General features: G+C 42.2%; 2 protein-coding genes across 4 annotated transcripts in view; both read left to right on the top strand.

Moving 5' to 3' along the window:
* gab2 (GRB2-associated binding protein 2) overlaps positions 1–7,041 on the top strand; it is a 49,986-nt gene extending 42,945 nt beyond the window's left edge. For 2 of the 3 annotated variants that reach the window (XM_031572983.1, XM_031572982.1), the window contains exons 5-10: positions 629–729; positions 1,165–1,459; positions 1,591–1,681; positions 2,309–2,411; positions 3,144–3,266; positions 3,853–7,041. In XM_031572983.1, coding sequence (XP_031428843.1) covers positions 629–729; positions 1,165–1,459; positions 1,591–1,681; positions 2,309–2,411; positions 3,144–3,266; positions 3,853–3,996 — 857 coding nt within the window. In that variant the 3' untranslated portion in view covers positions 3,997–7,041. The remainder of the gene's footprint in view (positions 1–628; positions 730–1,164; positions 1,460–1,590; positions 1,682–2,308; positions 2,412–3,143; positions 3,267–3,852) is intronic. The other variant, XM_031572984.1, reaches the window with a different exon arrangement.
* A 12,310-nt stretch (positions 7,042–19,351) lies between these two features.
* On the top strand, positions 19,352–21,618 carry LOC116221913 (translation initiation factor IF-2-like). Its single transcript, XM_031574108.2, has 3 exons — positions 19,352–19,898; positions 20,490–21,325; positions 21,489–21,618. The coding sequence occupies exons 2-3, from the start codon at positions 20,535–20,537 to the stop codon at positions 21,616–21,618; spliced, it is 921 nt and encodes a 306-aa protein (XP_031429968.1). The 5' UTR covers positions 19,352–19,898; positions 20,490–20,534.
* The last annotated feature ends 468 nt before the right edge of the window (positions 21,619–22,086 follow it).

The raw sequence follows: 22,086 nt of genomic DNA, 5'->3' as shown, positions 1-22,086 counted from the left end.
GCTCTGCTGGGAGGCTAATGAAATTCAAGCCGAGCTGGCAGCAGCAGCACCAGAATGTCTCGTTCCAGGCTGATAAGCAATAAAAAAAGAGAGGGGCGAGAGGAAAGCAGCAGGCTCCATTCCACCCCTCCCCCTGGTGGCTGTGTGCTAACCTGGGCCTGCTCTGGTGCAGACCTGCAGCCGGACCGACCGTGGGGTCACCTTTTGAACCTCGACAGCCCTGGCGGCAGTCTGTTCGTACACCTGTGTGTCTTTTCTGGTCTGTCTGGGTTTTTTTTCTCTCCCTCCATCCCCGGAAAGGCCTATTAGGAAGCAATGGGGCGTTTTATGTAACGACCCACCAGCTTTGGTTATTCTCCTTTCGAGGGGTTAGTTTTCCGCATAAAATTTATGCAGGAATGTACCGTGCAGGAACCTGCCGTGGCCAGAATTCCAACCCTGGTCACAAGACTTTGACCTTTTTTCTTTGTTGTCATTGTTTTTTTCCCCTTGTAGACTTTTGCCCTGAAGGGGCTCTTTTTGGTTCCTGGGTTTAAAATTACTTTTAACTGAACTATAGAATGAGTTGGTGGGTGGCTCAGTCATGCTTGGTTCTCTCTCTCTCTCTCTGGTTCTCCCCTCCTCTCAGGTTCTTCCTTTGAGACCAACAGTCACCAACGGCCCATCTACTTCAACAACTCTGGAGGCCAGTCCGTAGAATCTGTCAATGATGGCTTCAGCTCCTATCTGGTATGTCACTAGACACCATCATCATCGGGGCAGATGCAGGGGAAGCACCTCTGCCGTGGCAGTGCAAACCCCGGGGTGTAATTTAAAGCACTTCATTTGATATCCTCCGGTTTCCCTAATAAGTATTGATGTATGGAGGGATTTCAGGGTGGACAGGTGGACAGTTAACTCATGCTGGGATAAAACTTACATTTCTATCTTGTTTTACGTCTTCTTTTGTTTCACAAACATCACCAATAAAAAAAACACCCTGTTATTTGTTTGTCTGTTTGTGATCCACCTTGTTCTTGTTCTGTTGTGTTTTTTCTGTTGTTTTCTGTAGTGAATTTAACCGTATGTTAGAGTCCATCTATATGCTGCAACCTCACTCTGAACGTTATATCTTGAAAACCTGCCCAGCAGAGACTCACTATGTATCCCTCATCTGTTCACCAGAGAGCAAAAGCACCTCTAACGCGCTCTGACAGCGGCGACTCGGAAGACAACTATGTGCCTATGAACCCCAGCTCCTCCCCCCTCAACGCCAGTCAGGCCGACAGCCCCAAGAATATCTACATTCCCATGAGCCCAGGCCCACACCACTTCGACTTCCCCGGGTTCTCGGCTACCCTGCCGGCGAGGAAGGGCAGCACGGCGTCCCTCTCCCACCGGCCGGGCCGCCTGAGCGACGTCACGCCTCCTCCCATCAATCGCAACCTCAAGCCCAACAGGAAGAGTGAGTCAGGCACCTGTGAGTGCTTGCTGGAAACATTCCGTACAGAGACGAGAAATCATTTGACACAATTGCAACGCTAGGTTCTGTGGCTTCAATGGCTCAGCGTTTAGCTACTCATTAATCCATTCTGTCTTGTTTCCTAACAGCAAAGCCAACCCCTCTGGATCTACGGAGCAATGGCATCATCGATGAGCTGCCTTTCAAGAGTCCCATCACCATGTCCTGGACCAGACCAATGTGAGCACCTCTCTGACTAATGAATGCATCTAGAAGAGGGAAATACACGTTCTTGTTAACAAATAATAATAAGGAACTCCAGTAACTGTCACTGTCATCAGTTGAATGTTTTGTTACTAAATGTAACTACAGAATTAGATATACTTAAAGGTACAGTGTGTAGTGTTTATTTGCATCTATTAGTAGAAATTAGAATATAGTATTCATAATTATGTTTCCATTAGTTTAAAATGACCTGCAACTATGAATTGTTGTGTTCTCGTTAGCTTAGAATGAGCCCTTCGTATCTACATAGGGAGCGGGTCCTCTTCCATGGAGTCTGTCATGTTGCACCGCTATGTTTCTACAGTAGTCCAGAACGGACAAACCAAAACACTGTCTCGAGACAGTGCGTTGCGTTGTTATGGCATTTGACGTCCACCGTAGACACTCGCACATGTTTGCAATGGGGAGGGTATTCCGCTAGTTGCAATTCAGCAACGTCACCACTAGATGCCACAAAAAACAACACACGGCACCTTTAAGAGGAGAGGAGGGAAATGTAGTTGGGTGCTTGAATTTTCCTCCTGTAGGAGGCTTCTGTTTTGAAGGCATATTTACTCAGTGTTCCTCGTTTGTGTGTGTCAGGCCTGCGATGAACTCCATGTCCTCTCAGCATTGTCGGCCCATCTCCACTCAGAGCATCACCAGCACTGACTCAGCGGACAGCGAGGAGAACTACGTGGCCATGGTGAGGACCTCCTTCACACACACACATCTCAGAGAACCTCGCCCCTCATCTCAGGGCCGGAAGGAACCCACTTTAGAACATGTCTGCTTGAAACAATGAAGGATCCCACACAACATTTGCTTGATTGTATGAACTCATCAACATTCAGTGTTATGTATAGACGCATCCTAGTGGTCATGTATTTTCTCACAGTATATATATATTTTCATTCTGTGGATTTTTTTTTTACATTCACAAAGCTGGTTGGTGTTGAGTCATTTAAATGTTTATATTTATTTGCTGCTGGTGCCATGGCAATTTAACACCCCAGTAAGCAAACATATGTGTGCAGAGTGAGACAGATTTTTCTCTCTTTTCTTTTTTTGTTCTGGGCAAGAATATTTATCCTGGGCAAGTATGAAAAGTAACCCTATTTGCATTTGCTTCCAGAATTGTGAATAGAGATGAATAAAAATGGCTTCTTAACAAGCCTCTCCTCACCCCAACCCAAACACACACACACACACACACACACACACACACACACACACACACACACACACACACACACACAGACCACACACAGACACAGACACAGACACAGACACAGACACAGACACAGACACAGACACAGACACAGACACAGACACAGACACAGACACAGACACAGACACAGACACAGACACAGACACAGACACAGACACAGACACAGACACCTCTTCTCACTGCTGTTCCTCTACTCCTCTTCTTCAGCAAAACCCAGCGTCTACCTCACCAGCAGTGAGTGGTACCAGCAGCCCTGCCGCTAGGAAATGTGGGAATGTAGACTACCTGGCTCTGGACTTCCAGCCTGGATCGCCTAGCCCACACAGAAAGGTAAAACCCACCACACAGTAGCAAGAGTGCATTATGGCTGTTTTCATTCCACACGTAATATCTAGGGACAAAGGAGGACAACAGAAGTACAAAAGAAATACAGAAACAAATGCAAACTCCTGTCCTTGATTTCCCCAGAGTCCAGGGGAAAAGAGGAAGCAAGTGAAAAATGATATAACTTAATATGAATATGAATGTATTCATGCTTTTGGGGGAAGTTTGTAAACAGATTTAATACCCTGGAGAAATACACTCGTTTCAAAAGAGGAAGTCAATTCTTTCACACCGCAGTGATTCAGAGTGTATGGTAGGTACACAGAGATTAAAAAAAAAAAAAACAGTGATGTATCTGGTGAGATTTATAATTGCATCATTGACCTTGTAGGTCTTATCGTAGTAGTAGCCCAACTGCAGAGAGGGACATTGAGAGGCCAGAGAGTTTAAATCCAAATTGACTTGGTGTATGCAAGTCACCAGGTCACAGGCCTGATGTTTCTATTCATACTGCACGATTACAGATTCATTGAGGTCAGACTTATTAGCACCATTTTCACCTCTCTCTCTCTCTACCGTGTTCCTCCCCCAGCCCTCTACCTCCTCGGTCACATCTGACGAGAAGGTGGACTACGTTCAAGTGGACAAAGAGAAGACCCAGGCACTCCAGAACACCATGCAGGAGTGGACGGACGTCCGGCAGTCCACAGAACCCACCAAGAGTGTCAAGTCCTGACAGTAGCCCTGCACTTCCACCCCACCCGTGGAGCCGTAACACTGAGCATGCCCCACGACCCCCGACACCCCGACACCCCTCACCTACCCTGGACGCCATTTCACAAAACACTGTTGCTGGGACAGCAGGATCCACGTGAGAGAGAAAGAATGAGGAGGAGGAGGAGAAATGATGACTTCCATAAGGGTTGAGATGGACTCGTTTAGAAGCTGACTGGAGTCAAAGCCATAGTTCTTCTACGCCACTTCTCATTTCTTTGCGGTTGGACACATTTTGCAAAGGTCCCACCACTTGAGTGTTGAGTGACGGCGAGGTGAGGGATTTCAAACAGTGAATGATAGACCTGCGCAAACAGTCTTCATTCCCTCTAAAGCTGAGCGTGTCCTCATCATCCATGCGCATTTCTAAGACAAAGACTCTCACTCTGCTAACGCAGCACATTGGCTGCTCTATGCCACAGCGTCTACTGAGGAAAACAACACATCATACATGCATTGCAGAAGTATAGGTATATATTTATTCTACAGCATCAGTAATAATGACAGAAGCATAGCTCAGCACATCATATGGAGACCTCCTCTTTCCTGTGTCAGGGGAGTTTATATTGATGGTGTGCCAGTCAAATTGCACTGCCATTTGACAGAGCAAATCGATTGGAAAAGGGTGGAGATGCAGAGTAATTACTTTTGCCCTGTTTTATTGAACATGTGACTCAGCAACAATGCCAAAATACATTCGTGTTTTGGTTTAAAGAACAAGCTTGTCCATCGGTTTCCTCTCAGTCAGCCACTGTAGTTGAGCTTTGCAAACCCTGGGCAGGAAGTGTATCTCACCCAAGGGCACCGATTTAGTTTTCTACAGCTTTAGTTTGCCCGAGCATCCTGCAAACAACTACAGCCTTAAAGTTGAGTCGCCCATTGTAAAGCATTAACCATCATTTGGAATGGCTGCCGTTTCTTCCAAATCAACCCCCAATTCGTTCGATATCTGAACAACTACTCTCTGTCTACATCTTCAGTTCAGTTTAAGACCTTGACCTCTGTGACGAGTGAGAGAAGTGAACACACAAGGGTTTGTAAGTCAAATCTATGCCGTTCCTCTATGTCAGTAAATTCAGTGGCCTGGTTTGTAAATCTCTCAACCTCCATTTTGTTTGGAGCAGGTGGGTTTCTGGGGAATAATGTCATGCAGACAAACCAGCTCCTCCAGGGAACAGCTCGACCATCTGGGCCTCAGTGCCATCTCGACAGTATATAAACCATGTGTAGCGGCAAGCATGCAGAGTCCCACCAAGGAGTGCATCCAGTAATACCCTCTGCATGAGTGTGTGCCATTGCTCTCCTCTAGTGAAGCCATGTAGATGTAGTTAAAAAAAAATCTGTGGCGAAATGGCTGTTATAACATGTGATACTTTCACTGTTAAATCGCATTCTTTTCAACAGGAGTCCCGAGTATATGCATTCCTTTTCATTATTTCCATTTGTTATTGTTTTTTTTCTCAACATTCTACGTCGGTCTGGTGTGATTGGTCAGCTGTTTGGGTCCAGTTACTGATTGGGGATGTGGATAAACACAGCCAACAGCTGCTAAGGCTAAGAGATGTTTTGTCCACTAGAAACTGTTTCATGTGCCTTGCAGTGCATTTGTGAACATCATTGCCATTACTACAGACACTGTAAAAGGGCAAATGACAGAAACAGAAGTACTTCCTTAAACTTCTCAAGCTTCATGAAGTACAAGGCCAGCTGACCAGGTTTACTACACATTAGTGTGACTACTGTGACTACAACTACCAAGTTGGTCGTCCAGCTGATGCAAGAGAGGTTATGGAGCTGTAATGGAAAAGGTGATGAGTGAAATATTACATTACTTATAGAAGTCAGAGCTCAAATGCCCTAGCTTCAGTCAGTGTTGTTCAAACAGACTCAAATTGCAATCAATTTATGAATTGTAGCAATGTTACAAATCTTGAAAACCACAGGGACATACAATCCAATATGTCATATGGTAATAACAGTGATCTCCTTAACTCAACTAATTCAGAGTAACTAGCAAAGGTCACTCAATTAGTTTCATTTCAATCAGGTCCAGTAGGTTGGAGTGGACTCAGGCCTCCTTATGGCCAATTATTATCCAATCAGGATGATAGGTGAGTCAGTAGAGGAATCAATTATTTTGAAGTTTAGCAACATATTGTAAGACAGTCGATGAATATGTGAGCCATGGAGAACCGCTGCTGAGCCAAGTAGAAACATCTATTATCTCCAGGATTGATCACTGGGATATTTTTCAGAGAGTACAGCGTCATTATTGGTTCTATGGCTGATCTATAGTCTCCAGAAATACAGAATCTGTAGTAGAATTGCACTGATAGACCTTTACAGATAGACTGTAATTAATGAAAAACAGTGAGCGTGACTTAAGTATTTTACTTAATATCCACTCTGAAAATACCGTGGTATGTAATTTGTTGTTTCAAGAGAGTTCTTGTAAGTGAATGAATTGTGTTTGTGTTGTGTTAGGATATATTGTATGATATAGTGTGTTGAGACTGGCTGTCTAGGCAAGATTTTAAGAAAAAAATCTGTTCTGGTCGCAAGCCTTTCAATGAGTTGACTTTTAAGCAGTGTACATTTTTACCTGTTCTATTGCTACTACTGTAAAGCATTTCTATCCAACTGTGGATTGCTTGTGAATTAATTTATTAATTTATTATGTGTTTTGCAGTTTTAAAAAGTTTTGAAAAAACAAACAAAATGTGGCTCTACTAACATCAATTTATGCTATGTGTCTTCTTTTTTTCTTGTTGTTGTTGTTGTTGTTGTTGTTGTTGTGAAGCAATATGCCAAACAATGCCAGTATAATGGTATAATGTGGTACCTTTGGGATACACATTTTGTTATTCTAGTATAATAGATTCAAAATGTGGACAAAAATAAAAACAGCCATGTAAGACTGTGTGGACTCTCAATTATTTATGACTGACATGATTTTGGAAGATTTGACCAACAAAAAAAATCTATTTTGAATAAATAGTTTTAAAAAGCTTTATGTTTCATTATTGTAGAAAATGTCAGTCTAAAGGCACTGAGTTATCACAAATATTATACATTAAAATGAGCACACTACTGTTGTTATGGTGAATAACACAATTGTACAGGGTTTTGTACATCACCAAATAAACCAAGCAATTGTCAGTAGTCTCAACAACCTCAATATGCAACGTGTTATGCTGATAAACATGTCACAGGGATTTAGTCAATCATAGCACTGCAACACCCAAAACCACAAAAAATACACTTAGGATCTCATCTTCCAGTCATGCTAAACAGCAGCGTTAAATGTGACACAACATGAAAAGTCAGGCAATCATCGTTACTCAAGGAAAAATTGAGTCCTGGTACTAACCTGGTATTAGCCTATCAATAATTCATATTAGTTCCGTTAATACGGATCGTTTCTCCGACAGGTCAGGTGATTGGTCTTAACCAATCATTACTTAGAATTACTTCCGGGTATACCGATTGTCTACCTTTACACCCATCGTCTACAGACAGCTGCATTGGTCTCTGATTCATACAGTTATGTCTACGGCTTCCAACACAGTTCATTAAAGATCACATGACACTATAATAGGCAAGAGAGTATTCTAAACTCTTTGTTCATAGAGGTCTGTGTTATCAAATATTTTCAATTTGCTAGCGCAGCTCGGTTAATGTTAAACCTTTTGGGCATTTGGTACACAAATAGAGATATTTCATTAAGTGCCACATTGACAACGTTTTATAAATCACAACCACATACATTATGTCAATTTGGTACAGATCCTGTAGCTCTACGATGATTGTGTAAAGTTAGGATCGCTACCTAGCTGTTACAGATGCCTCCATGTGGCTAAGAGATCGGTTAACAAGGATTCTTTAAAAAAGATAATACGAGTTACGTACGTTTCGTTTACGATTTAACTTGAGTAAACGTTACCACCCTTGTGTCTACATTTCAGTATGCCATTATGTAGCATATGTAACTCATTACATGCACTTGATGTATTCTGAATAAGAATATAAATGAAAATAATGTTACTGAGTTACAGTTCATATAAGGAAATCAGTCAATCCATTAGGCAGCAAACTATTTGTGCCGCATGAATATGGCTACAGATATGGATTTGTGCACAGAATTAATTTCGTGGGCTTGGAGGAATAATATAGTCTATAATTTCAGTTCATGAAACATCGGACCGAAACTTGACATGTTGCGTTGATATTTATGCTCAGCGTAGTTTTACATATATCCTACACTAATTAAAAGTACTTACCTTTTATAATCTTCTTATGTAATCTAGATTGCATGTTAGGTTACTTTCCTGCATTCGTAGACTCTACACTAGTAATAAACTATTTGATTTGGATGCGCATTTTCTGCAGATATACTAACAATCAAGGGCTAGTCATCTGGACTTGGATCATATCACAGTAAATAATTAAAGTATTACTGCATTTTGGCATAATAAACTATGCTACAGTGATGTCTGCTGTATCGTTATATTTTACATATCCAACATATGTACAGAGAGAGAACACCAAAGTAACATTATTTCTCTTATTTAATTATAGTGTATTAATCCCAAGGACAGATGTTGCCAATGGTGACTGACAGCAACTCAAACCGAGGTGTCGAAAAGCCTCTCGGCCATATCCTCCACATTCTCTGGCCTGTACTTGTGATACTCCTCTGGATTTTTTGTGAAGGAGATGTTTGCATATCTGTTTTGGGCAAAAAAGGTTAGAATAATTACATCAGCCCTTCACCCTAAAACTCCTCACCAGAGGTGGAGGACAACTCGTTGGGCTTAGAGTTTAAATGAAACTTAATCTGGAAGTACGTACATCGTCTCATCTGATAAATATGGTTTTACCATTACCATTACAGACAAAACAACCACATTATATTAAAATCAGAAAGGTATACAGTAACTAACAATATTCTTTCTCGCCAACAAATTACTATTTCAAATGGCCTTTTTGTTTTCATTTTTGCTCTTAGGTATCTGTATGTTTCTGAAGAAGTTAACCACTTACTACTTACCTATCCATTAAATAATAAACTAAACTGCTCACTAAAAAAGTACATTTTTGCCTTTGAGCTGGTAACATTTTATGTTATCTGCTTTGTATCTGCTTGGCCTCCACTGGTGTTCTAGATGGAAAACGTTCCAACTCACCTCTGCAGCAAGGCCCTGTAGGCCTCGGACACCATCCTCCTCTGAGCATGGCGAATGAAGTCCCATCCGTTATGTCACAGATGACCCAGCCTTTCTGGATCTTACACAGCTCTTCCAGGCCGTCCTTGAAACCCTGGGCAGAGACTTGTTGTGTTATTTAGTAATTATTACAATATTTTTCAAGAAATTCGTTTTTCTCAGTGATGATCATAGCAATCTGACAGCAGTGGGTTTGCTAAAAACACTCATAAATGAGTAAATCCATGTGTGCATAAATAACTTGCCATGAACTTGTCTTTGATCACCTGGCGTTATTTATCTTTCAACTGGTGAATAAAATAAAAGAAGGGCAAAAAAAAAGAACACTAATGTGTTTTCACAGACACAAAATATGATGTTTCTTTCATATAATAATTTCCCCTTTTTTTACTTAGTACAATACACAGTGCTTACCTAGGTTCCTGGTTAGAACGCAGGCATATTTTAATTTGAACTAGCTGATAGAAAGCAGTGTTCAGTGAGCAACTATAGGCAAATGAGAGCAGCGTTCAGTGAGCAACTATAGGCAAATGAGCTCGAGCGACTTCCGGTTACGATTTTTCAAAATAAAAGTCCCTTATTAGCCCCGTGTTTTCTTAAACTGTCAGAGATATTAATTTCATAATAACATCAAAATGGGTTAAAAACGATTCACTGATGTTACAAAAGTATGGTTTCCTTGTTTTAATATCATGATCAATGACTAAACAGGCAATATTGTATTAAGAAAAAGTCAAACACACCCCAATATGCTGATAAAAGGATTATGCCTTCATTAAAGTTGGTTGAACTTGTTCAGAACACTGTAAAGAAAGGGTAAAATATGTTTAACAGTCATTATTCTGGCCATTCACTGTGAAAAAACACTTGACACACAGATTAAGTAGCAAAACAAAAAAATGTCTTTCCTACAATTGTTGCAGCCCTCGCTAGAATTCCGGCGTCTTCTGAAAAGTTGTGTTGTTTCAAAGCATCCTTCAATAGCATGCGTATTGCATCCCGGAAATCTAAAACTCCAATATCTTCAAAAAGACTTGCGCGCTCACCCAAGATGGCGGGAAAGACGTAATTCTGCTATATCTGTTAGGTAAAATCGTTATTTTACCACCATTTAAAACCATATTTGTATCTTTTATATGTATACGTAAGTACTGTAATATTTTAATAAAGATTTGCTTCAACATCATTAAAATAGCACCAACAAAGGCGCATTACAGTACCAGTAGTCTTTTCCTACATCAAAACTGATCAACTGTGCTGTTATAAATTGACAAATGTGATGATGAAAAATGAACAAGTCAATAGCATTTGTCGAGCTTATCGAGTAATAGAAGAATGTAGCTATTAAAAAAGGAACTCATATGTTTAAACTTTCTGAGCTGTCGTTGTACATCAAGAGGCTTGAAGATATTGGAGTTAAGAAAACTATAAATAAAACCAGATTAAATAATGTCTTGCTAGAACATTACAAAGAGACTCTAAGAACAAACTGATGGAAGAAACACCGTTTTAGATTTCCGGGATGCAGTACGCATGCTATTGAAGGATGCTTTGAAACAACACAACTTTTCAGAAGACGCCGGAATTCTAGCGAGGGCTGCAACAATTGTAGGAAAGACATTTTTGCACACAAAGGATTTACTGGACTGCCATTCAAAATATTAACCGTCAAGCTTAAAGTCTCTCGTTTCTATCATTCTTTATGGTCTCAACATAGAGGATCAAGAGAAGTCTGAAAGCCAGGCATGTTTGGCCAAAACTGGCCAAACTCGCATTTCAGCATCTCGTGAAGCACCCCTACCACTATATGTTGGGCTAAATATGCATAGCTCCACTAGAAGTAAGACATTGATAGAAAAGATATACCAAATGGGCATTTCTGTTTCCTATGATCGTATCATTGAGATAGAATACTGGCTAGAGACGTCTCTTTGCGAGCGCTACAAGGCCAGATTGGAGTGCGCTCATGTTCTTAAGGGCTGCATTTGTGATAAATCGTTGATGAGTACGTTCACATGAATTCTATAGGCATCAATAATTATAATAATAATAAATACAAGAATATTTGTATCATTAACAATTACGTTTCACATTTATAGTCATGATTCTACGAGGCTTCGTGATAAATAAATAAAGAAAACGAGAACGCTCGTTCAATTTAAGAATCAGTGCACACTTTGGCCGTTTAAGAACACATTTCCAGGCATTCATGGATCCGGTGGAGATCTTTTCTTAGGTTGAAGATATTAAAGACACTTAACAAAATGTGCGAGAATGAGGTCCATTGCTCACAATCCCAGCTCCACAACATCAGTCTCCTCATTTCACGGAACTGGTATCAGCATCTTTCAGAAAGTGTGCCTGGCGAAAATAGGCCCCCACTAGTTCAGAGCACCAAGGATAACCAGAGAGCTATGTAACGGTCTCTGCAGTTGCAATAAGCACAAGTTCAGTTTCCGTTCCAGCCTGCAAAATAACACCACTTCACGACAATGTTAGCATTAGGTTTGGATGACTATCCCCAAGTGTCTATACTGTATGCAGAGAGCTGATTACGTGCACCTGCAAACAGCGCTGCTCACGTTGCAAATGTGTTCAAGAAAAGTTGAGATGCAAGCCAATGTGTTAATGTGATTGTCCAGAGAGCAAATCGTAGAGCAATTTATAACAGCACATTCCTCATATGATCAGTTTTGATGTGCGAAAAGACACGCTCAATCTGCGCCAAATGTACCTTTTTCTGCGTAGCCTCCTGGTACTGTAATGCGCCTTTGTTGGTGCTATTTTAATGATGTTGAAGCACATCTTTAATAAAATATTACAGTCCTTATACATATAAAAGATACAAATGCAAATATGGTTTTAAATGGTGGTAAAATAACGGTTTTACCTAACAGATATAGCAGAATTACCTCTTTCCCGCCATCTTGGATGAGCGCGCGCACGGGCACAAGTCTTTTTGTCTGTTTTGCTACTTAAAAGGGACATTTGTTTAAACTAGTGGATATCAAAAACAAACAAGAAAACACAAACATGCAAATATAACTGCTTTATTACTTATTTGGTAAGCATTTATAGGCAAAATAACCGTTTTGAAAATCGGACCACAGGTAACGCATATCTTGATTTAGGTCAAAACTTAATATCTCATTAAAACGAAAAAATGAGCAGTTTCACTTGGGCACCCCTTCTAATATCTTTTAGTAGGATATAAGCTAATTGTGTGCCAAATTTCATGCTTTTATCACTCTTGTCACGATCGCGTTGTTAAGCCACCTGACTAATTGAAATGTATATCAATAGAATCTAGAACTAACCAGTGGTCAGAAATGGAACACACAAATTATGAAATTCAAGTTTATCTATTATTGCTATTCATTTTTATTATACAAACCTACATACAATTATTTTTGTTTTTATTATTAAAACTGTCCACAAATATGTTTAATAGTGTGTTTAACTTCTATTGGCGCACCAATGGAGGCTGCGTTGAAAATCGTTAATCAAACTTTTGTCAGCATTTTGAGTGGAAATTTCATTTGCATTTGTACAGTGTTTTCGGTCACGTCGGGCTGGCCCTCGCAGCGGAACGACAGTTTACAACCGCACCGGTTTGTCAATGATAATATTATTATATTCGAGATGCAAACACAAATCTATCCGCTCTCCTCAGAACGAGCTGAGCTTTCATTGATAAACCAATGCGGTTGTCTGCCTCTCCCGAGGCCCCGCGGTCTACTGGTACTCGTTCAAACGGGTAGACAAATCAAATAATAGCCTACACCTGTGTAGGTCCTCAACATAGCAGATATTGTAATACATTGAAAGCCATGAATACTGAAAATGGAATGTTATGCTCAAAATCACCGCCGACTGATGAAGTCAGGATGCATACGCAAGTTGAGTAATTGGCAGCTGGCCGCTCTGTTCATTAAGACTAATTGAGACGTCATTTCCTGTTTGTTAGAATTGCTGCAACCAGCCGAATTTTTCTACCTACCGATTAGCCTACTCCTCTCTATTCTTAATCTTCCAAAAAACCCGGAGAATTTTTATTTTTAATCTTCTAAAAGATTCAAGCTCAGACTATCGTTCTTGATCGAAGCATTCACCGTCAGGATTTGAGGCCATCTTCAAAAGTTTTCAAAAAACAAAACAAACTCTGCTGGATTTAACCTCTACTGGATTAAACCCCCGACTCTCGTTCTTTATCGACGGATTCATCATCGGTATTTAAGAATTTCTCTGCTGGACTATCATCTTAATCTCCAGGTAACCCTTAGGGGAAAAAACTTTTTGCGGTGAAAGACACCTACAATTAATTTAACTGCCAACTCGCAGGTTAGCGGAAGGCGCTGTCGTTCTTTTAACAGAAGGCAGAAGAAGAATTTTATCCTACAAACAGTAGGTTTTTGCTTCTTCCTGTGAGCTTGGAGTTGTATAGATCGCTAAATTAAATTAACACTACCTGTTCTCATTCTGACTCTGAACAGCTAGCAAGCCTAGCAAGCAAACACCAGCTAAAGCTTAACGTTTGACTACCTCACCGCGAGTCACCGCGACATCGTAGCAAACAAAACACATAAACTCAAGTTTTTGCCTCTCATCTGACATCGCCACGATGCCTTCCCTCAGTGGTGCACCTGGATGCGACTCCTGCCTCCTGCTCAGACAGAAGGTAGTAGAACTAGAAGTCAGGTTAGCGAACCTCTACCAGATCAAGCTGGATGAGCAGTTCATTGACTCCATTGTATCTGTGGGTCCTCTTCACACACACACACATACTGGACATCTCGATTCCACTCTGCCCTGCATGAACACAAACCCAGACCACACCACTGCTCCCTGGCCACTGGTGGGGACCAAGCCCACCCTGCCGGTGAACTCCACTCCTCACCAGCCATGGAGAACAGCTGGCAGAAGCAAGCGTGATGGAAGGCGGTCGGGAAGACACACTGAGCCAGGCCAGCCCCTGAAACTGGGAAACCGCTACACCACACTGATGAATGAGGAGGAGCCCCCTGGGCTTGATGACACCCCTCCTCAGCCCGCCCTGCAACGCCCCCGCAGACCGGCTCCAGAGAAACAACGGCATCACACTGACATCCAGCATCGCCCACGCCGCCCTGCTTCCCATCCTGGGCCCTCAACACAGTCAGCATCCCCTAGACGGCTTCTCCCGCTTGACATGACAACCTCCACCCTTGTCATTGGCAGCTCCATGATCAGAGATGTCTACATCCCCCCTTCACCAAGCGGTCCCTGCAAGGTCCACTGCTTCCCCGGAGCGAGGGTCCGTGACATTCAACGTAGACTCCCAAGCATCCTCGCCGGCTACACCAAGGTCAGCACCATAATTGTACATGTGGGCACAAACGACATCAGAGCAAGAAAGACAGAAGTCCTGAAGGCAGACTTCACAGCCCTCCTCACTACCCTCATGGACACAGGAAGACGGATCGTCATCTCTGGGCCTCTCCCTACCTACCGGAGAGGCGCTGAGAGATGGTCAAGACTTTTCAACCTCCACACCTGGCTGCGAGCGACCTGCGCTTCATTAGACATTGACTGTGTTAACAACTTTGACCTGTTCTGGGAGAGGCCCAGCCTGCTGAAGCATGATGGCCTCCACCCAAACCGGATCGGAGCCAGTCTGCTGTCGGACAACATGAAGACCACCCTAAGGCACTGACATCCTGTAGAAAACATCACAGACTCATGCCCCCCAGGTAGTAACTCTAATAACACTGTTTATGAAAATGAATCTGAATCTGTCAATGTTTTCTACAGAGCAATATATGACACCACTACCTCAGAACAGGCTGCTTCATATAATATTATGGCATGCGCCTATAATCCTATTCCAGTTTTAATCTCTACCCAACGCACAGTTAAAAACAAAGGCCATAGATACAATAGAAACAATAGAAGCCCAGCAAATATTCTATCTATACCCCGGCATATTCCTCCTTCCTGTGAGCCACTATATCCAGAAAATATTTCAATGGCAATACTAAATATTAGGTCACTATCAGGGAAAACATTTCTCATTAACGATCTTATATGTGAACGTAAATTAGACTGTATGTTTTAACAGAAACCTGGCTAAACAAAAATGGGTCTGCAGCTCTTATTGAAGCATCCCCTCCCAATTATAGCTTTTTTCAGTCCATTAGAACAGGTAAAAAAGGGGGCGGGACAGCCACCATAACCACGGATGCCCTGTGCTGCAGGAGCATCTCCTTCGATGATTTTGCCTCGTTTGAATATCATGCCATAGTTCTAAAGTGCCAGCCTCCTGTTCTGACAGTAACTGTGTATAGGCCACCCAAGCAATGTCCCACTTTTCTAACAGACTTTTCAGAACTACTCTCCATTATACACACAAACTACGATAAGATTATTATCACTGGTGATTTTAACATACATGTTGATAATGGGAACGACTCAAAGGCCCGGGATTTTATGAATCTTGAATTCCATGGACTTTACACAACACATCACTGAACCCACTCACAACCGTGGCCACACCCTTGATCTAGTTATTACAAAGGGTCTTACAACTGTTATATCGTCTATCTGTGACCTTGCTCTTTCTGACCACTTTTGTATTTTCTTTACAGCACTGGTACCTAAAGTTAGAAATAGTGCTGAATGTTTTATTAAGAAACGCTATCTTAACTCTGCAGCAGCTGAGAATTTCAAAGTAATGATGAACATAACTAGTGCAAAAAACCCAGATACGGGGCCATCATGTGTTAATGATCTAGTAACTACTCTAAATACAAAATTAAGGACAGCACTTGACTCTGTAGCACCATTGAAACAAAAAAAGGTTTTAGCCAAACAAAAAGCTCCATGGAGAAATGAGGAAATTATTAAACTTAAGAGATCCTGCAGAAGGTCTGAGCGTACATGGAGAAAGACCAAGCTACAGGTCCACCTTGATATCTTTAAGGATAAACTTTCAGTCTTTAATAAAGCAATAAGAAATGCTAGGAAGGATCATTTCTCTAATTTGATATCTACAAATTCTAACAATTCCAGGGTCCTCTTTTCAACAATAGACAGCCTTATAAATCCTGCACCTAAAGTAGATGATAGTCTCTTTTCCACCTCCAAATGTGAGGAATTTGCAGCATTCTTCAGAGATAAGATAACGAACATTAGGAAAAATATTGCTCAAGAAATTCCAAATGTCTTGTTTTCTGATCCCCTTCCACCATGCTGTAACAGTATGAGCTTTTTTGCACTGGCTGATATAGAAATGCTGAGCAAAGTAGTGTCACAACTGAAGCCGTCTACATGCCCTCTTGATCCCCTTCCCACCAAATTTTTTAAGACCATCTTTGACTCTGTGTCTAAGGACATTCTAGCCATTATAAACTGTTCCCTGCTTACAGGTATTTTCCCATCAGAACTTAAAACTGCCCTGGTGAGACCCCTCCTGAAGAAAAGCAATTTAGACTCTTCAGTTCTAAACAATTTTAGACCCATCTCTAACCTTCCCTTTCTAAGCAAAATCCTGGAAAAAATTGTCTTTAAACAGTTAAATAATTTCCTAGATGCTAACTGTGCATTTGACACCTTCCAATCTGGTTTTCGCTCCAATCATAGCACAGAAACGGCATTAGTCAAGGTTGTAAATGATCTCAGGATTAATGCTGACTCCAAAAAACTATCTGTCTTGGCCCTTCTGGATCTGAGCGCAGCCTTTGATACTGTTGATCACAATATCCTTATTGATAGACTTGAAAATTGGGTTGGCCTCACTGGTCCGGTCCTAAACTGGTTTAGGACCTATCTAACTGGCCGGGAATACTTTGTCGCCCTCGGAGACCACAGCTCAAAAAACATTTGTATGACCTGTGGGGTCCCTCAAGGATCCATTTTAGGGCCCTTACTTTTCAGTCTATACATGCTACCCCTTGGTAGTGTAATTAGGAGGCACAACATCGACTATCATAGCTATGCAGATGACACCCAGCTCTATATTTCTGTAACACCCAACAACTACAGCTCTATTGATTGTTTGGTAAATTGCATTTCTGATATAAATGTATGGATGTCACAAAACTTTCTCCAGCTAAACCAAGATAAAACAGAGGTATTAGTCATTGGTGAAAAAAACGAGAGAGAGAAACTAACTGCACACTTAAAAACACTAGCACTTAACACCAAGCACCAAGCCAGAAACCTAGGCGTCATACTTGATTCAGATCTCAATTTTGAAACCCATATCAAAAATATAATTAAAACATCTTTTTATCACTTAAGAAACATTGCTAAGGTGCAACCGTTTCTCGCTCAGGCTGACACCGAAAGACTGATGCACGCGTTTATCACGAGCAGGCTAGACTACTGTAACTCGCTTTTGTCTGGTCTACCAAAAAAAGCCATTAGTCAACTACAAACAATACAGAATGCAGCAGCGCGAGTCCTCACTAAAACAAGACGGAGAGCGCACATCACACCAGTATTAAAATCACTGCACTGGCTACCTGTTAGTTTTAGAATAGATTTCAAGGTTCTCCTACTAGTCTATAAATCACTCCATAGTCATGCACCTGAATATATAACAGACATGCTCTCAAGGTACACACCCAGTAGATCCCTGAGGTCCTCCGGCACTGAACTTCTAACAGTTCCAAAAGCCAGGACAAAGAGACATGGGGAAGCAGCTTTTAGTTTCTATGCCCCCAACCTTTGGAACACTCTGCCAGAATACCTAAGAATGGCCGAAACGGTTGAAACCTTTAAACATGCACTTAAGACATACCTCTTTGATCTTGCTTATCACTCACTGTAAAATGTATTTAACATTTATGGAACATTTATTTATTTACTTATTTCTGTCTCTTTTCAAGTGTACCCCCCCCCCCCAGCAGCTGTCTCTTAGTTTGACGATAACTGTGCTGAGCAGTCCTTTATGGTGCCAGTGCGGTTAGTACGTAATTTCCTGTTCATTTATCTCTGGCAAAATCTGTGTCTTTTTATAAGTGTTTTGTAACTTGTAAAATGTATTTATTTAACATTAATGTAACATTTATTTATTTATTTACTTATCTGTGTCTCTTTACAAGTGTTTGTAAACCCCCCCCCCCCCAGCAGCTTAGTTTGACGATGACCGTGCTGAGTAGTCCTTTACGGTGCCAGTGCGGTTAGTACGTTTATTTTATTTTATTTTATTTAATTTTATTCATTTATCTCTTGAAAATCTGTGTTTTTTTTTTTGTTTTTTTTTAATTTATTTTTTTAACAAGTGTTTGTAAACCCCCCCCCCCCCCTTTTCTTTCCTACTGTGAGGCGCATTGTGTTACTTCCTTGTATGAAATGCGCCGTACAAATAAAGTTTGATTTGATTTGATTTGATTCGCGCACCTCACAGTTGCGTATTGATCAGACAAGAAGAAACGCTTATCAACTCGATTACTATTGATCAAAACAGAACGAGGGTTCGGCTGTAGCCTATACTTGAAACATACTATTGAGAACATATTGGCTGACATGCATTGCACCCGTGATGAATTGTGGCTTAATGGTGTTTTGAGCCCTCACCGTCGACTTCAAGGCGGCTGCTGCCTGGACGGCGCTCCTAGCTTGCCACTTTAGAGAAGACGTTGGTTTGAATTTGAGCAAGCAGCTAGTTAGCAGTTGTCTACACTTGGTTGAAAATCGAATTACGGTAGATTCATGCTAGCATTGCGCTAAATAATTAGACAGCTAACATGAATTAGTGGTGTTAACATAAAGTCAGTTATTGTATATGGCATTAATATTATTCTAAAACACCTTCACTAGTTGTTTTAACCAGATTTGTAAGCAGGTTGAAAACAACATTTTTGAAGTAAAGTGCCTTGGTTTAAAACAGCTAAAAGCTAGCTACATAGTTGCTTGCTCAAATCTCAAATTCAAACCAACATCTTCTCTAAACTGGCAAGCTTGGAGAAGCCTCTGTTCAATGATTGGCTCAGAGGGTGGGAGGCGGGATGCGCCTTCCAGGCAGCTGCTGCCTAGAAGTCGACGGTGAGGGCTCAAAACACCATTAAGTTGAATTGCGCCATGAATGAATTTATTTTTTTATTCTTTTATTTTATTTCCCATCACGGACTTTTTTTTTGCCTTAGGCGCTCGGGATTTGTCGTAGGCGCTCGGGAAAACGGCTTAGGCGCGCGCCCAAATTTTCTCTATGCAGGAAAAACCCTGTAGTGATATGGTTGTTCATCCTAAAGTCAGTTATGTTGGCTAACGTTGGCTGTGTGTTCATTTTGTGCAGTTTATACAGTGGGTTATGATAACAGCACTGATGCACTGAATTCTGCTGCTAGCAAAATTCTGTTTTCACTACACATAGCAGCGTTCAGTGAGCAACGATAGTCGCTAGCAGAACGGAACTCCTGCACATGTTGCGGTCTTAAACTGAATGACCCGGAAGTACTAATTCTACGTGCCATGAAGAAGTAGAAGAGCCCGTCGTCGCAACCATAGACATATATACTGTATATATGTCTATGGTCGCAACCAATTCAAATATTGGAAAGCTACCGTGCCTTTGTTTGTGAACCGCACGCTTTCTGCCACATTACGCAAGAAGCCGTGTACAAGAAAACAACCATTATTTGAATCTGGATTCCCACAGGTATTTCTGGAGATTCATAAAAGTTGTGCCAACCTACTTGTGTAGCTACCTAAGTAGCGGAGTATCAGCTAGATGAACAGCTAATGTTAGCTGGTCCCCCCCATGTTAGGTAACTAGCAAATTAAGGGACACGTGAACGTCGTTATTATTTCTTTCTAACTTAATATATGATGTATGATTAATGTATAACATGTGCATTCAGCAACGTGTTACTGTCTTAGCTGTCCATCATGAACAGCATTATTTTTGTTAGCTTAGCCAGCTAGGAACCGTCGTGTTGCTGGGTTGCAAAGGTTAGAAAGGGGGGCGTGGATAACTTCAGAGTCATAACCTCGCTGATGGGTACATATGAAAACACTTGCAAGATTGCAGTTCTTATAACCTTATTACTTACTTATTATCTACTTGCTGTAGATAATTTTACCTTCAATGTACCTTACATTTACCTTACTTGTTTGAGTAAGATTGTTACGACTTCCGATTGGCAAGATACATTTAGTTGCAATAACCAGGCACTAAGACCGACATTTTCTTTTAGTATGCTATGACATGTAAGAGGATGAGTGTAACCTTATCCATTTTCTTCTGCAGAGAGCCACATTGTCTCAACTTGTCATCTGACTATTCCAAAAGGAGATGAAGGCAGAGCCCAGTGACTCTGAGGAGGGTATTCCTAATGGCATCCCCCCGCCAGTCAAACGTGGCAGGGGTCGACCTAAGGGCTCTGTCAAAAGAGGTAGAGGGCGACCTCCCGGTTCAACAAACAAAACCAGGCGCCTCACATTTAGCCCGGTCCGAAAGAGGGGGAGACAACCGGGTTCAGGGAAGGTCCAGGCTGCAGCTGTTGACGGACCCCCGCGAAAGAGGGGCAGGCCCCGGAAAAGGTCCCTGGAGGAAGAAGCAGACAGCCCCCCGAGAAAGAGAGGCCGACCCCGGAGCTCTGGCTCTGCTGTCGCCAAGAAGAAGCTGGAAATGGAGAATGGCGCTACACCGAAGAAAAGGGGCCGGCCGAGGGGCTCTCTAGGCAAGAAGAAAAGGCATTGGAAGGCAACGATTCCAGAACCTAAACCGCTCTACGACGGCCCACCACGCAAGAGGGGTCGACCCTTAAAAGTCAAACCAACTGACCTCCCCTCCAGTAGTGAAAAAGCAGAGCAGCCGCAGGAGGAGCAGCCGCAGGAGGAGCAGCCGCTGGAGGAGCAGCCGCAGGAGAAGCAGCCGCAAGAGGAGCAGCCGCAGGAGAATCAGCCGCAGGAGGAGCAGCCGCAGGAGGAGCAGCCTAAACTGCTCTACGACGGCCCACCACGCAAGAGGGGTCGACCCTCAAAAGTCAAACCAACTGACCTCCCCTCCAGTAGTGAAAAAGCAGAGCAGCCGCAGGAGGAGCAGCCGCAAGAGGAGCAGCAACCGCAGGAGGAGCAGCAACCGCAGGAGGAGCAGCAACCGCAGGAGGAGCAGCAACCGCAGGAGGAGCAGCAACCGCAGGAGCAGCCGCACGAGGAGATCATACAGGCAGCATCAGCAGCCAATGGGAACACACAACCAGCCTCTCTGGAGGAGGGGCATGACCGCATCCTGGCTCCTGTGGAGGATGAGGATGAACTTCTGGGTGGAGATGAGGGTGATGCCGCAGCTGTTGAGGAGAAGGCAGTCGGCAAAGGCAGCTCCAGTGGGAAGAAAACCCCCGTTGCTAAGCGGGGTGGCTCGTCGAGGAGGTTGAGAGCAGTATGAGCTGCCAGGGTTAAAAGAAAAAGAGGCCTAGAGGAGTTGACTTTGCCAACCTTTTATTTTTTTAATGAGTATACAGGTTTTTCCTGCATAGAGAAAATTTGGGCGCGCGCCTAAGCCGTTTTCCCGAGCGCCTACAACAAATCCCAAGCGCCTAAGGCAAAAAAAATAAAAAGTCCGCGATAAAAAATAAATAAAAAAAAAGCTGCTTAATGGTGTTTTGAGCCCTCACCGTCGACTTCAAGGCAGCAGCTGCCTGGAAGGCGCATCCCACCTCCCACCCCCTGAGCCAATCATTGAACAGAGGCAGCTCCAAGCTTGCCAGTTTAGAGAATACGTTGGTTTGAATTTGAGATTTGAGCAAGCAACTTAATGTAGCTAGCTTTTAGCTGTTATAAACCAAGGCACTTCCAAAATGTTGTATACAACCTGCTTACAAATCTGGTTAAAACAACTAGTG

The sequence above is a fragment of the Clupea harengus genome, chromosome 9, assembly GCF_900700415.2.
Source record: "Clupea harengus chromosome 9, Ch_v2.0.2, whole genome shotgun sequence".
NCBI lineage: Eukaryota > Metazoa > Chordata > Actinopteri > Clupeiformes > Clupeidae > Clupea > Clupea harengus.
The sequence above is the reverse complement of the archived record's forward strand: the minus strand, read 5'-3'. Positions and strand labels throughout refer to the sequence as shown.